Source organism: Pipra filicauda, unplaced genomic scaffold (assembly GCF_003945595.2).
Source record: "Pipra filicauda isolate LSUMZ 115617 unplaced genomic scaffold, ASM394559v2 scaffold125_size2111803_pilon, whole genome shotgun sequence".
In the NCBI taxonomy this organism is placed as follows: Eukaryota; Metazoa; Chordata; class Aves; order Passeriformes; family Pipridae; genus Pipra; species Pipra filicauda.
This window is the reverse complement of record NW_024103718.1, coordinates 831,731-849,378: the sequence shown is the minus strand read 5'-3', so window position 1 is coordinate 849,378 and position 17,648 is coordinate 831,731. Positions and strand designations below refer to the sequence as shown.

The 17,648-nt window shown below is 37.1% G+C and overlaps 1 protein-coding gene across 1 annotated transcript in view; it reads right to left on the bottom strand.

Moving 5' to 3' along the window:
* The window catches only part of ITGBL1 (integrin subunit beta like 1), a 148,672-nt gene that overhangs the window by 79,358 nt on the left and 51,666 nt on the right, over positions 1 to 17,648 (bottom strand). Inside the window, exons 3-4 of the mRNA XM_027730753.2 lie at positions 5,108 to 5,254; positions 2,359 to 2,481 (exon numbers count right to left, since the gene is read on the bottom strand). Of these exons, the coding sequence (XP_027586554.2) occupies positions 2,359 to 2,481; positions 5,108 to 5,147 (163 nt within the window). The 5' untranslated portion in view covers positions 5,148 to 5,254. The remainder of the gene's footprint in view (positions 1 to 2,358; positions 2,482 to 5,107; positions 5,255 to 17,648) is intronic.

Genomic DNA, 17,648 nt, shown 5'->3' with positions numbered 1-17,648 from the left:
ATATTTGCATCAACTCTGACTTGATGAAACCAGCTCTTGAACATTTTGATCTGCTAAGGTACTTGTGCCATGTGCTTCAGTGGCTCAAAGAATTCAAACTAAGTAGTTGCAACTCTTACTAATCTTAAAGCCATAAATTAATTCTTTACTAGAAGGATCAAGTCAGGATCTTGTTCTTCCTTCCCTTAAGTTTAGTAGATCTGGTCATCTCTATGAAAATCAGGTCAATGCATATTTTTAACTATCAAGATTGCAAATAGTTCAATAAAATTTTTCCTGTTTTTGCAACTACACATGGAATTTTCATTATGATTGTTTGGTTACATGTCAAAACCAATTAATTTAATTAGAGAATTAAGCAGAAAAGATAATCTAAAATAATTCTTATTACCAAAAGGTTGTTTTTGAACAGTGGGCAAGAAATAACAGGGAAGATGGTGAAGGAGTAAATAAATTTCATATACTGGCAGTTTTTACAGATTAAAATATCAGAACTTCATGCTTCGTTCACACTTTTATACTCCTCAAATAAGTATGAATTAAATGATAAAATTTGCCACTATCACTTTCTCTTGACAGAAGAAAAAAATCATTCAGTGAGAGCCAAAAAGTCTTACAAAAAGAAAATAAAGATGGGGATCAGAATTTAAATTGCTAGAAACCAGGATACTTTATTAAAAATAAGCTATAACTTGATTCCAAAATTTATGTTACCTTTAATAAAAAGTGTTGCAGACAACTGATTGATAGAAATCCAACTGAGGTTTAACACATCTTTGCAACTTTGCTCTACCTAAGAACTGATTTGCAGTTCTAAAAAATGCAGTGCCCTTTTGCAAAAATAAAAATACATGTTATCCATATCTCAGCATGACATGGTATGCTTTCCCAGGATAAAATCCCAGCTCCCAGTTGATGAAATTATGTACCTTTGATCTTCAGTTCACCTGCTGTGCATTTTTTCTGCATAAAACCTGGTTCAACATGGTTTTGTACTGTAGAGGTTTGTTAGAAAGCAAAGTAAAATGTAACACTCATAGCCTACCTGCATAACCTCTTCAGCTTACAGTATAACCCAACCAAGTCAAGTAAACCATTAGTTTATACCTATACTTTAGAAGGCTCCAAATCTTAAATGAGGTATCATGACTTTTATGCTGATCAATCACCAACTGCAGAGACTTGAATCTACCCACAGTTTGTCCTTTTTTATCAGCATACTTTGATTTCTCCATACACATAAAACTAGTTTTTCACACAGATGCATCTGGTCTTTTCTGAAATATGGAATGATTGGATGAAACAAGGGGAAATAAAAGCTAAGAAAAACTTAATATAAACCAGCAGCAAAACAGGTGGAGGAAAAATACAAACAAAAACAGTGGAAAGAGAATTTACTGGAACCAAACAAATGATAATTTTTTTATCATATTTGGTACCATATGTAATTGTTGCAAGATCCTATGCAAAATAGAAAGTTCTTTTTGCCTTCAAAGGCACTTAAATTAATAGAATTTATTTTGCTCTTTGTGTAAGGAAAAGACAGGGAAAGCTATTTTACACAAGTACTCTCTCTCTTTTTATACACAGACACATCATTAGATATGAATAGTCTAAGAGCAGATCAGAACACTTGCATGCATACGGACACAGTATGCATGTGTATGGCTTGGACAGTATTTGTAGCACCTTCCAGCTCAAGGGCAAGCCTCCCTAGCAATGTAGGCAACAGCATTTATAATGCCATAAATGGTGGGTATTTAAAATTTAGTTGCCCAGTTCCTACCTTATGTTGAAATGAAAACACGGTTTGAATTTTGGTTGCATTTCTATCTATCAGCAGAGTTCATTCCATCTGATTTTCCTGTCTTTCCTATCACAGATGATTTTTTTTCATTCATTCATCCCTTTCTCTCTTACATTTATTCTTGCTATTTTTAATTTTTACTTCCTTTTCAAAGTTCTTAATATTCTACTTTTTGTTTTGCTTTGTTTTGTTTTCTCCTATGTCCTCCATCCTGCTCTCATTTGTGCCACAAAGCGTTCACATTTCTTATATTGTACTGAAGACAGACACACTGAGTTTTGAATTACCTTAGTGAATTATCTTATGCAATCCTCTTTGCAGTTCTTCCAAAAAAAGGAGGATGTCACAGGATTTATTCATTCTTTAACCTTATTCTTAGTTCATTTTTGTATCTGAAATTTCCACTTACAATTTGCAAACTAAATTCTTGTAAATACAGTTACTTTTATTTTAAGTCATGCATTCAGTAAAGTTATTTTTAGGACCACAAAATCAAATTATAACAGCCTGTATTAATTTTCACTATTTTTTGCACTCGTTAAAATACATACCTGTACAAATCTCTCCTGTTTCATCATCTACACATTCTCTATCATCACATTCACAAAATTTGCCATACACCAGTCCATTTCCTTCTGAGTTTGCACATTTACATCTGCCACACTGACACGTGCCTGTAAACATTTAAGACAGTACTCAGTGACTGCAGTTTATAGAAAGAGCTTCATTAGTCCATCAGAGATAGTACATATTTTATGTCTGAGAAGGCTGAAATCTTAAGATCATCCAATCAAATAAAGACAGACACAGAAACAATCCATATCATCAAAAAGTCTAATCTTAGCTGTAATGAGATACAACATTCATGTGCTTTGGAAGGGTAGAGTTGTTTTTTCCCACACCATAAACTACAAAAGAAAACTTTCTGACATAATGAAAAGCCAGAGTGCTCAGAGAAGGCAAAGGAGGGAAATGGGTTTGTAAACAGATCTCTTATATCGCCTTTGGTCTGGTCCCACAGTTGTTTCTTGGTCTTTTGAACAGGGTTGCCCCCTCACCTCAGTGGCTGCCTCTCTCCATGACATGTCGTCCCAAACAGGAAAAGTTCATTTTGTTGGTCCTAGGGAAAGAAGAATCCCCCTTTTTTCCTCAACGGGTTTGTCTGACCCAAGCTCACAAATAAACATATTAATGAGTTGTACAGTCAAAAAATGGGCAAAAATACATTAAAATCATATTAGAAACAAAAGTATTACCATGCTGGTCATATACGACATCCCTTTTCTCTACCTCTCTCACCTTTATCAAAATTGCAAGGCTAGGAATTTTGTGCAATACCATGTTATTGGGGCCCTGTGGTCAGTAGGCTTGCACAGGTTGTTTCAGCAGTCAATGATATCACTATGGCAGAAGGTATGAAAAAATGAACTTCACAGGATTCATATTTCTCATGTTACACCCATACGTATTTTAGAAAACATGGTTATTGACATCAAAGAATTCCTCCAAAATAGAACTTTTATGCTGATGTTACACCACTAGTTTGTAGAAACCAGTTTACATTTTACCTCTACAAGTACAGCACAACTTTTACTAAACATATTAATTTAAAGAACAGAAATATTAGGCAGACATTCAAAAAAATATTTTCAAGAGCTAATATAATAAGATAATAATAATACAACTGATAAACAACATAAGTAACCTACAGAACTCAAGTTATTTGCTATAATTACTCAGGAAACAAATACAAATCAAAATTTTAAGAAAACTGTTATGTTTACAGATAATCCCCATTCTGACAAATTATTAGGAACAGTTAAATCAGAAAAGTGAAATTTTAGGTGGATCCTGATTGATTAATGAAAAGTATTACAATAAATAATTATTTGTGTGATTGCAGAGGACTGTTTTTGTAACAATTCATGTCATCCCTTCCCATCTTTTATTGCCAATTAAAAAACAGCTCAGACTCGAAGATCAATGCTAGTCATAGATCAAAAGACAATCCTACCAAGAGAAAATACGTATGACTACAGCCAAAGTTACCCCAAATTCCTAAGCCTGTCTCATCCTGTCCTGTTTAATATCAGCATTCCTATCCTGTTTAATATCAGCAAAACCAAAAGCATTTATTCACAAGCACTCCCTTACTTATAGTGGTTGTTCAGCTACACTGTTTTTTCTGTGAAGAATGGGGCCACTTCTAGCCAAGGAAAGAAAGAGGGTTTTTTTAAGAACTTTGACTTATAACAGTGAACTATACTTATTTTTGAGAGTCAGTTTCTCATTTAGCTGTCTCTCATCTGTCTCTCAATTGTGAGTTTCATATAATCTATATTATTGTCATAAATGAAATGTATCATTTACTCAGCATGCCACATGCTAGAAGTTTTATGTTAAATTGGCTTCACATCCTGCTGTGAGGGCTAACTTCTCTGTAACAAGTCCCACAAATCCTTTGGGTTCTTTGCTCATGCCAGCAGCTAACTTGTGAGAAAATTCGTTGTATGAAAATTTATGGACCCAGAGAGAAATTAAAGGCCAGGAATAGTGAGCAGAAGTGAGGTTCTTGAAACACTCATTGAGTGATCAATATCACGGAAAAACTGGAAGGTAATTTCTGGTCTCAAACCTTGACTGGTAGCAAATGCTCTTCAAAATTCTACTATTCTGCAGTGAAGTCTTCTAAACGTTGTTTGGTTTTCTGACTTTTTTTTGGGGGGGTGTTGGGTTTGTTTTTGTTTTTTTTTTAAGGAAAGGACTCTCTATTTTAGTTAGGTTGGTTATTAAATTAAACAATTAGAGAAAAAAATGTTACCAAATCAGAAAATTGAAAATGAAAGTACCCCTTTAAAATTATTCAGAAGGTTTTCTACAACTGATTTTAAGAATCACTGTTACAATTCAAAAGCGTCTCAAAAAATTGTACAGCTTATAAACACCTCGGAAAGATATTTGTAAATGCCATTTTTGCACACTGCAAACACAAACACAAATAAGAAATTGCATCACTTCTTGAGTTAATCCCATTATCACAACATTTTGATGAGCAAAATACATGACACAGCTGCAGTTTCACCAACCTAAAACAGCTATGGATAGAGTACTAAAGTAGGTATTCTGAATCAGTGTACATTATATGCATAGAAATAGGAAAGTGAAACACTTCAGTATGCACACAGTTATTTCTCAGTCTTTTGAAACATACTCTACAAAATTGTTAGAAAAGAAATTACGATGATTCTCAAGATAACACTGAGAGCATCAAACCATCAAAAGCAACAAAAGACATCTTACCTGCACCAGAACAGATGATATCTTGAGAATTCTTGCACATTTCATTGCTTTTTCTCCGTGTAAGATTGCAAGTAGTTGGATACTGACAGGCTTCACCATACCAGCCTTCATCACATTTGCACTTCCCACAGTCACACTTTCCATGTCCTAGCAAAGGAAGAAAAGAGTGTGTCAAGTCCTTTTTTTTTCATTCAGAAAGTGATATTTTCTTATCCAGCTTTCAAAATAGATTCCATCAATTCCATTTTTAAATCATCATGACTAACAAATTAACATAGTTCACATGCAATTAAAAACAGAAGGGAGATGAATCAAGACAGCCAGCATGGCTCCACCAAGGACAAGTCCTGCCTACAATGGAGTGACTAAATCAATGGACAAAGGAAGGGCTACAGGTGTCATTTATCTCAACTTCCGTAAAACCTTTGACACAGCCCATCCCAATATCTTTCTCTCTAAATCAGAGAGAGATGGTTTGGATGGGTGGACTGTTAGGTGGATAAAGAATTGGTCGGACAGTTGCATCCCGAGGGTAGTGGTAAATGGCTCAGAGTCCCAATGGACATCAGTGACAGGTGGTGTCCCTCAGGGGTCCGAATTGGGGCCAGTGTTAGTTAATATCTTCATCAATGACGTAGATAAAGGGATCGAATGCACCTTCAGCAAATTTGCTGATGACACCAAGCTTAGTGGTGAGGTCGACACACCTGAAGGACGGGATGCCATACAAAGGGATCTGGACAAGCTTGAGAAGTGGGCCCATGGGAATCACATGGAGTTTAACAAGACCAAGCGCGAGGTCCTGCACCTGGCTTGGGGTAACCCCCAGTATCAATACAGGTTGGGGATGAACAGATCAAGAGCAACTCTGCTGAGAAGAACTTGTTAGTGCTTTAAAAGCAGTATGGCCAGCAGGTTGAGGGATGGGATTCTGCCCCTCTACTCCACTCTTGGTGGAGTACTCCACTCCACTCCACTCACAACACACCTGGTGTGCTGCAACCAGCTCTGGGGTCTCCAGCACAGGAAAGACATCGACCTGTTGGAGCAAGATCAGAGAAGGGCCACCAAGATCACTGGATGCACTTCTCCTACGAGGAGAGGCTGAGAGAATTGGGATTGTTCAGCCTGGAGAAGAGAAGGCTTTGGGATGACCTGAAGGGAGCCTACAAGAAAGCTGGAGACTTTTTACAAGGGCATGTATTGATAGGACAAGGGGCAATGACTTTGAAAGAGAGTAGGTTTAGATTAGATATTAGGAAAAAATATTTTGCTGTCAGGGTGTTGAGGAACTGGCACAGGTTGCCCAGAGAAGCTGTGGCTGCCCCATTCCTGGAAGCATTCAAGGCCAAGCTCGATGGGGCTCTGATCAACCTGGTCTAGTGAAAGGTGTACCTGCCCATGGCAGGGGGTTTGGAACTAGATGATCTTTGAGGTCCCTTCCAACCCAAACCATTACATGATTCTATGCATATGATTTAAATATGACCTTAAAATGACCTTAAATATGAGGGAACATGATAAATATATTGTATGTAATTTTGATAGGTCTGCATATAAATTCTTATTTTAAGAGGGTATATAGAACTAAAACATCCTTCATGAACAATGGGCTTTCTTACTACTTTACCCTCTCTCTCATTCCCATGTTTGTCTACTCTTAACTGTTATTACCACAACAAAACTCCAAGTGCAAAGATTCCATTCACCTCCTTGCCCAGCAGTAGGCAAAGAATGGCTAGAAATGGAAGCCTGAAGACTCTGATTTAGCTATATTGGTAGAAGCTCTGGAAAGGAATGTGAGGGGGCACAGCTATAGCAGCAAGCAGTATCTCTCCTATGGAGCAGCAGCTGCAGCTCCTACCCTTACTGAGAGGTTGTGGTGGGGGAAAACATTTTTCCCCCTGAAGTTATAAAATGGTAGACCCCCAGGGGGTGGTGACCCTTGAGGTTTGAGCCAATGAGCGCTTCTGCAAAATATAAACATATCACACTTAGACCGGAAAAGAAAGTAGTTGTAGTTGTTGTTGGAGAGGTGGCCATGTTGTGGAAGCCACGAGTTGAGGGGCCCTCAGCCCCACTGGGGGCTGAGCCCCCCCACCAGCCGCAAGCTGGGGGGCTACAGGGACTTGGGACAGTGTTAAACTGGGCTAGGTACCTGTAGCTAGAAAGCTGAAGTAAGTTTCTCCACCGTGAGCAGCAGCAGCAGCAGCAGCAGAACAACACTGACCAAGGAAATGTGGCAGAGAACCAGAAGAGATTAGAGAGAAGCAGCAAACAAGCATGCAACCGAGTAAGAGAGACACAGAGTTGTCCGAGAGAAAGAGAGCCAGCAGCAGAGAGAGCAGAACTAAGCTCTACAGGGAGAGAGAGAGCTGGGGTAAGAACTGAACCAAAACCCCCCAAACGCCTTGGAGACCCCTCCTAGAGAGAGGAGGATGATGGACTCCTACTTGAAAGAGTCTTGGAGTGCTATAGCACTGCAGAAAGGAGCTGAAAAGCTCAGAGAAAGAATGTGGAGGGGGTGACCTTGGTCCCCCCGCTGCTACTGCCAAGCTGGCAGTTTTGAGTCAGAGCATGGGAGCTCTGCAAAGGGGGCTTGAATCCTCTGAAGATACAGACCATCATGAAGGCTTCTGTACTTCATTGATACGACGTGGTGAAGTGACCTTTGTCTGGGTGAACACAGCCCACGGAAGAGAAGACCCTCGCTTGGAGACGAAGGGCTGAGGGGCTTGGATACCCCCTCGTGTGTACTGGCAGAGATCCAGCTACAGCTGCTGCATGAGAGAAGACAGCCTGCTGCCCTAGAGACATTGCTGCTCTGAGAGTGGAAAGGATCTCTTCCTTCTTCCCTCCTGGACTTTTATTTGGAAGGGAGAAGAGGTTTGATCCATTGTAAATACTGTTTTGTCATTGTAGATAGCCTAGATTGTGTGTGTAATGTATTGTAATATTTATTTTTTACAGTCACTGTAATATATAATCCCTTCCCCCCATTTTGAGTCTTGTGTGGTGTCTGGAAAACCCATCTCACACTGGGTTGAGATGAGGGAGGGGGGGCTTGGACTAGGGAATTGGATTTTAGGGTTCTCAAACCATGACAGAGGTGCATATCCTTCTTCATGAAGTCTCCTCTGGCTATTGATTTCTCTAGCCCATTCCCACCCGCCTACCTACACTCTACATTGCTGCTGCTGCAAAAATTATTTTTTTTTCTTTAAATATTGACACAATATTGACAGTGTGATATATTTTGATACTTATAGGACTATATTTACTTATGATTATTTGTTAAGTGTGAAGTATCTTAAAGAACCAAAACAAAGTGTTTAGATTAGATATTAGAAAGAAATTCTTCACTGTGAGAGTGGTAAGGCATTGGAACTTGTTGCCCAGAGAGGTGGTAGATGCCCCATCCCTGGCAGCATTCAAGGCAAAGTCGAATGCAGCTTTGAACAACCTGGTCTAGTGAAAAGTGTCCCTGTCCATGGCACGGGGTTTGGAACTGTGTGATCTTTAATGTCCCTTCCAACCCAAACCGTTTTGTGGTTCTATACATGGCATGATAACCCTCTATCATTTGAATTGCTTAAAATTTGTAATATAACTAATAACTAAAGACAAAATATAACCATTTTCCATTCTTTTAAAAATTACTTATCACAATGACTTTTCATTCTCTATGGTAGGAACTCTCGTGATTTAGCAGTTTGATGCCTGCTGGTGAAGAAGACATACTCTAATAAAAAGAGGACTCATTTTCCAATTCCCATGTCTAAATGACAAAGACAGAAGCCACTGTATATCAGTGGTCCAGCAGCATTAACCTCTCTCAGCACTAACCTAACATATGATGCATAAAGGAAAAAAATAATTTCATTTCAAATGCACGTTCTGTTTAAAGAAAATGAATAAAAGACCTCCATGAGAGTAGTTATACAGAGCATTTTTTTGGCTTTATTTAACAAGAAAATGCAAAGAAATTAAACTAATTAAACTGAGAGAATTAGTGGAAGATCCTTGCATACAACTGAAAGAAACTATCAGGAATTTAACTCATATAAATTTGTAAGATTACATGTGTGATTTTCACCTTTACCATCTTCTAAAATATACTAATTGTGCCATTTGGATTTTTTTTGAATTTTAAAGCAATGGCAATATTCTGACTGAAAATTTTTGTGAGAGGACTATATAGAAGTGTAGAAGGCCATAGAACTGCCTCCAATAGTTTGAGTAACTCACTGCATCTTCCCTGTCACATAGATGATGCAGTACATTTGCATGTCAGTTTAACACAGTAATCCTCTTCTTGCTTTTTTCCCACATCCCCATGTACCAATATGGTCCTCCTCAGGGCAAAAATATTGATGTGATAAAGTATAAACAAAGTATGTGATAACTGTAAGAAAATTAGAGAAAGCACAAAAGTTTTGTTATTGGTTTCAGATTCTTTTCAGAAAGGTTTTAGTAGGGTCCTATTGGTTTTATATAAATTTCTGCATTATTTAATATGTAAATAATTATGATAGTAAGTAAGCAGTTAAAATCACTATGAAAAATATGAGGTGAAATTTCAAGTTCCCAGAAAATAAATTCCATCAATAAGGGGTAGACCCAGGTATGTGAGAATGAGAAACACAACACAAGAAAAGTGAGGTACAAAACCTTACTGAATAGTTGGCCAAGAAAGCTGTATCTCAATGTGATGACACATTCATTCCATTTTTTAAAATGTCTGTAACACAAATAAATGCTAAACATAAATAAATCAGAATTTCACTTTAAAACATCAGAAAATAAGGAAATAATGAAGACTGAAAAAAGTGTAAGAATTCCTATAAGAAAAAGACTGGCTGTGGACTGTGAAAAACTTGCATCTTCAAACATGTGGAAAAACCTTTTATAACAAAGGACTCCATTTCTAACTAGATGAGCAGTCACCTCAGAGAGTATATCTGGACTATGCCGAAAGCTTGTAGGGTGGAACATGAAACTAATATGCAAGGAAAACCGTCAGATGTCAGAAAATATATGAAGAAAGTGAGAACAGAAAATGTTAGGCAGGGTCAGATCTTGCAAAACTGCAAGTACTAAAAGGTACTTTCATCATCCAAATAAAAAGAAAATGGGAAGAAGAGTTGCTTCACCAAGCAGCAAAAAACCAGTTAAGATTAAAGACAATTTACAGGCAGTCCAAAACAAAATTAATATGGGGATGTTGACTACTAGTAGCAAATGCAGTGTGGCTAATGATATGCTCTGTGGAAATGAAAATTACTCATCTAAGAGGAGAAGAAAACAAAGACATAAAATTGTTTTTAAGGAAATGTCTAGACCAAGAGGGCAAGATCCTGTAATCTCCACTTGAGAATACTAAAAATCCTTGTACATAAAAGGACAGTTTAACAACACAGACTTTTAATTAATCTATCAGGGTGGCAATCAAATATCTGAAAAATAAAAACTAGCTTTTTTCCTTATAAGAAAAAGGAATGTACATGATCCAGGCAACATAAAAACAAGTGACTGTGACCTCATGAGCTGAGCAAGGATTTCAAACAAATTATGAAGCATTGCACAGCCAGAGACATTGAGATAATGAAAATAGAGTATAATGAATAACAGTTTTAACCCAAAGTAGATTATAATTATGCTAAATTAACCTGACATATGTCTTTATAAGATAACCAATATTTTAAGAAAACAAACACAGGAAATCTAGATAATATGAACACATATATTGGATGCAATACCACTCAGGGAAACCAAAATTATTTTGGATACGGTGTTCTAGAAATGTAAAGGAATCACAACATAGTTTAAAGGAAGGAAACAATATTAGGAACAAAAGGAATATTACTGGGATAGGAGATTACTGGCAATGTTTCAAATGATGTTTTTGGAACTGTATATACTTTACTGATACTGATACAAAAATTCAGAGTATGCCAAAGACATTTGCCAAAGACATGAACCTGTAAGCCCTCGGTAAAAAGGTGAAGATGGAAGACCATACAAAATTAACTGGATGGACAGTCTGAAGGACTGAACTAGTAAAAGGATTGAAACTGGAAATACAAAGCACAGGATCACACAGCAGGGGCAAGGAAATTGTGCCATAGGTTAATATGTCCCTAGTTGGAAATAACAAGAAAAGTCTGGGTGTACATTCATGTCAGCTCTGGAAAGATGGTGTGACTAAGTCTTTGGCTTAAAAGAGTCTAAGATGTACCCATTGAAAATATATCATCAGGGACAGGAAATGGTAACAAACCTGCGTTTGAAATGATTTGATGCACACAATCTATGTAACACAGTAATGGGCCCAGTTAATTCTGGAAATTTCCATTAGATCTCTAAACTTCAGAAGACTGAGTCAAGTTTTCCGATGAAAACACTGGTAAAATTGTAGCTACTTCCAAAGTTGCAATGACTTGGGAATTAAAACATCTCAGATGAAAGATGGTGATTTAAACTACAACCTGTGATCACATACCTTTGTCCTTAGGCTCTTAAATTCATCCTAAGTGCATTCCAAAAACATTTTTCTATGACATATCTGAATATCCATAGGTTCAAGAGCAAAGACACAAAGGTAAAATCTCTGACAAAACGTTCTGAATTCATATCTGAATTGTATGTATTCAGGGCATCAGTTTGGAAGCCTGCTTTTGCTGTGATCTGTCTGTAATCCATCATGAGAGACAAGCACTTCTGCAGAGTGACTCAGGTCCTGAGTGGGCTGAACAGTCTTCAGAGGTTGGCTCTCTTTCTTCATTAAATTACCGGGAAGCTGGGACTCTGAAGTTTGGTGCATCATTAGACTTGTTTGAGTGCAAATAGAGATTCATTCGTTTATTTTCATTTACTTCACTTATCTATAAAATAATCTAAGTCAGGTTTTAAATACTCTGACACAGTTTGAATAAGAAAAGAGAAGGATATCAGCTTAAGTCCATCAGTTTATCAAAACAATTATATTACATAATTATTAGATAAAGCAGAAATTAAATTTGAAATTGTTTCCATTTCTATGTGTGTACAGAAATTGCAGCATTCAGCAGTGCTATTGTTATTTGTGTGCATCTCACTGGAAAGATTCTCTCCACCTTTGTACCAGTTTTGGTTCATTTTTTTATTAATTACTAATATTCACTGAAAGCTCTACTACTATAATGGGTTTGTTACTCTCCCTGAAAAGGAAACGGAAATAGGATAGGTCATTTGATGTGTATTTTACCAATAAGATATTCCATACCACATTACGTCAGCTCAGATATAAAATAGATGGGAAGGAAGCAAGTGGCCCCTTCTCTTCCAGGTAGCTGAGCGGAGCGGTTGGGCAGTTCCTTCGGGGGAGAAGAGTGCTGGTTGTGGGGAAGTATCTATTTTTAGTTCTTCTCTGCCTGTACATCTTCCCTCTTTGTGTAAATATAAACACCCTTTCTTAGCAGCTTCAATTCCGTAGAGGTTTTTTTTCCCTTCTTTTCCCCCCTTCCCCTCTCCCATTCCCTCTGGAGGGACTGGGATATCTGGTGTTCAGCCAAAGTAAACAATAACAACTACATCCTTGCAGTTAAACTTCCTATAGGCAATGAAAACAGTCAAAACAAATTACTTGTTTCATTAGCTCCCACGGTCTTGCTGAGAGCATGTGCGAATGCATGCATGTCTATATGTCATGACTATCTTTTCTACCAAGCAATGGTTGGGCACAAAAATGCAGACTCCTCAGGAACATGTAGCAGAAAATGGATATAAGAGGCTGATCTTGATCCAAGACCTTGAATTGAAAGAAAGGTGACTGGGTTCAACTCTTGGATCTTTCATTTTCTGGATAACCTCTAGCACAGTGCAACATAACCAGGAGTCCAAGAGATGAGCTTAAAATCTCTCCTTTCCTCTTCTTTATTAAGAAAGTATTGATAATTAACTTTGTCATAGAAATTCTCATAAGGACAAATTTTCTTGGAGCTTTCAGATGTTATGTATGACTAGAGGTAGCTAATTTAAAAACAAACAAACATACAAAAAGCCCAATGAGGCAATGTACTATCCTATAAATTACAGTAACCATTTTTCTCAGTAAGATGAACACTGTCTAGGGGGAACTGTAAAACTATGATCATATGCTTGTAAAACTGCCAGAGCTCTTAAATAAAACCTTCGTTCATTAAGTCAACACAATTGGAGATACCGCCTTTGAAATAATAGATATTTATGTGGTTGCACCACATTAGTTATAGCACAGTAACTGTCACTGCAAAAGATGTGTCTTACTTGAGTGCAAAGATCCACGATGTTTGACCAGGCATTAAAATACACTCAGATGTCCTTGCTGTCACTTATTTTTGATAACTAGAGTCCAATTATTCTATGTAAGAACACAGCTGAGGTCAGTTCTCATTTTAAAATTGTAATGCAATCAATTTTCTACAGGCAGGTGAGATGCTTATGCTAACGTAAGGATTCCTGTCTACAGCATGAAGTCATCAGAAGGAAATCAGCAGCTGGCATGATAAATTAATTGGGCACATTACTATTCATTTTTAGCAACCCCTGAGTGATTCATGAAGTGCTTTTCAAATCTAAAAAAATCAATTCATGAAATAGGTGAAAAAATATGAAGAACTTATTGTTATGGATTCCTACTTCAGATTGGGATGTTAGATAGGAGGGATGATTAAGTTGCAAGAGTCAAAAACGTTGGGGAAAAAATTAAAACATTGTTCTGCACTTTCAACCTAGACCAGCACAGTGAAGGTGTTTTTAATAGCTGGATGGCTTTCTTTCCTGTAGTTAGTGAAGTAGATTCTGCTACTTTATACCAATGTAAAGCTAGTGAAAATATTTCAGATTGCACTAGGATAAGTTTTACAAAATGGACTATATTGTTTAGCTGCATTTTTGATTCTCAGTAACTGCCTTGCAGTCAGATGAAGAATTTCTCTGAATCTCCTTTTTCAGAATTGTTAAAGTTGCAGTTTCTGGGGGAAAAAAGTTGGTATTATTACCTTTTTTATCTCTGTATGTTTGAAATAAATCCCTCTTCAGGGTTGGCATCTTGGTTGTCTATGTTGGGCTACCTCTGGTGAAAGCCAGGTGTCTTCTGGACCTTTGCAGTATACTCTAGGGATTCTGCTCCTACTGAAAGTAGGTTTGGCAATGGTGGGGTGGCTCCTCCTTCACAACACAACCACTTGTTACTTTCCCTATGCTGACAGTATGAAGTTAAACTATAGAGTGGTCAAGGGTACTAGTTTGAATTTAGAAACAACACTCAATAAAGCCAGAGGGAAATTTAAATGAAAAAACTGCCTAATGATAGTAGAACATTTCAAGCCAATTTTGTCACTGAAGCCCCTTTATCAACAAGTTACAGTCCTGTTAAGAACTGCATCAGAGATTTTAAAGCAACACAGTAAGCCCAGAGACCTTTAATGATGAAAAGAAATTAACCCTTATTTCTCAAAAGACTATTGAAAATCAAAATAAAAAAGAACTTTGAACTTAGATGCTCTTACATTAAACCAGTTTATCTGTGTTTATTTAGGTTGTTCAGACTTTGAAGTAGTCAAAAATAAAAGGCAGAAACATTGAGCACTGGCCCTTGGGCAACCTAAGAGACTATCTGAGTCACTGTGACAAGAGTACATAGGGTCTGTAACAGAGTATGCCTTGCAGTGCTCTTTAGTGATCGGATTCTCCACACACATTTAAATTTACCTGAAATGGATTTTCAGAGTTAAAATGAAAAGTGGTGACAAAACATCTCAATTTAGTTATTACTGGGAACACTCGAACAATGAAAACATCATAAATGTTGGTAAATCATAACTCCAACAGAGGTGTGGATAAAACCAACCAAACTACTGTGTATACTTCCTAAGGAAAATAAATCCTATTGCACTTGTAGTGCTATGTGTTACAGTGATGGCTTAGAAAAATGCTTTAGTAAACAAATATTAAATAGTGTTCCTAAATTAGAAAATCAAACAGAACAGACATTAAAATATAAAAAAAATTACCAGAGGTAAGTGTGAGGACATGACTGCTGATGCTATTTAATTTTCAGGTTATAAATAAACTAGACATAACGGATATTTCTGTTACACACACTCTGCAATATTATTCACAGCAATAAACTCTTTGTTTCATGTTGACTTGAGTCAATGTGAATATAGAAGTTTTTAAAACTTCTAATCATCTCCCATTAAAAGTTGTGCAAATAAGCTGATTTAAAAGTACTATTGTTAAATTTGGAGTTGAAAAGTATTAACATTTGCAGAAGAACATTTTAAGAAAACACAAAATTTGCATTGGCATCATACAGGACATGTAAGTAATGTCCTCTCATTAGATAAAAACTTACTTATTACACTAATAGTAATAAGGAACCATGGATCAGATCAAACAATACTTAAATCACTGTCTTTTGAAATGGAAATAGACTAGAAAATGAAATTGAAATTAAAAAAAAAATAAAAATATTGCCTTCTGGATGGTATGAATATTCTTCATTACTGAGACTGCAGTTATTGTTCTCTGTCCAAAGAGGTCATCATGAATTATTTTACTTAGTCTTGAAATTCAAAACTATACTTACTGGCAATTGCAATTCCACTGACAAGATTAGAAGTTAAATTACAGTAATGCTTATCAGTAATGCTTATGCTTTTATTGCACATGCTGGCCATAAAGGTTTTTTAATACATACTACTCTAATCCTATATTTCAGAATTTAAAAAAAGACACCAGTGAGGATTTTCAAAGATTGGTCTCAGCAAAAGACAGATATAAGTGGGATTGTCTCCCGCGTTCTTAAAATTTCTCTGTACAAAACTCTGTGTGTCAGGTTATACAGTCGTGTAGCCCTTTTTGCATCTCCATTCTGCTTCTGCTTAAGCCCTAAACAAAGCATTAGAAACCAAGGTTTTCAGTAAATAAATATTATAGTGCTGATTACTGACATCTCTTTTTCTCCCTCTTGGCTATAAATTCAAATTCCCTGTAAAGTGAAGAGTCTCAATTTTAATAAAAATCAATTGGATATTGTGAATGATTAAAATGAAGGAAAGCAACACTCAGTTGACTCAGCTCTAGTTTGTTACCCTGGAAGTGGCACAAGTTGATATAATTTTACATGTGATTCACACTGTTTAGACAGATGATATAAATATCTCATGGAGACAGAGATAAATTAGTTTTATCCATCAAAACAGTCTAGAGTCAAGGTTTTTGTTAATAATTCAATGTTTCTGTGAAAGATTTCTTACTTATTTTTAACCAAATGGTTTCTCATTTTTTTTGAAGAACAAAAATAATCAATTTTAAGTAAGAAGATCTTTAAATAGACAGAAGAAGTATTCTTTGGTTTCTCTAGAAGACCACTTCATATGTTGCTTTCTCAGTGTAGACTTTTGTACAGATAATGAACATATCAAACAAAACTATGCCTAAGAGATGAACAATTCCTTTCCATGAGATAACTTGCAGAGAAGTCAGCCTTGGTGGGATGGGGGAGAGAATCAGAATGGTAAAAGTGAGAAAACTCATGGGTTGAGAAAAAGACAGTTTAATAGGTAAAGCAAAGGCTCTGCACACAAGAAAGGAAAAGAAGGAATTCCTTTACTTTTTCGCATTGGCAGACAGGTGTTCAGCCGTTCCCAGGAAAACAGGTCTCCATCATGCAAGATGGTGACTTGGGAACAGAAACGCCATCACAACAACCATTCCCCCTTCCACCTGCTTCCCCCAGCTTTATACGCTGAGCAAGATGCCATAAGGAATATCCCTCTGGTCAGTTGCAGTCAGCTGTCCCAGCTGTGTCCCCTTCCAACTCCTTATGCAGCCCAACCTGCTCCCTCGTGTGGTGGTGTGAGAAGCAGAAAAGGCCTTGACTTTGCGCAAGCATTGCTCAGCAACCACTAAAACATCCCTGAGTTATCAACACTGTTTCCAACAAAGATGAAAAACACAGCCCCATACCAACTACAATGAAGAAAATCATCCCCAAAAAAGCCAGCACAAGACCATTTCCTGAGTCTAGCAAAACTGGTGTGTGCTTCAGGTTGACTAACAAATGCTGTCCCAGATACCCTTAACCGGCTCCTTCCATGGTCTGTGGCTACCCATGACTTTTTGGGCTCCATAATTCAAAGGCAACAAACCATACCTGACTGAAGGAGAATTCCTGATTCCCTGTCAGATTAAACAGTTGATGTTTTGTGGGAGCCCAAACCCAGCTTTCAGCAAAGGAAAACAAGGGCTGACAAAAACCTTGTGATCTGAAGGAGCTGGACCCTTCTCACAAGACCTGTTAAAGTTCTACCTCATGGATCAAGCTTGGCTCCAGCAGAAATCAGAAAGGACTTTTGAGATGATTGTATCAAACCATGTCTAAACCCCTGTAATCCCTCTATCCCCCATGTAATCCTACTAGAAGAAAAATTAACTCTTTGGAAATTGCAGTAAAAAATTGTGTAACTCCCCAATTAACATAGGTTGTCCCCTTCATTAACATACAGCCCCAGAC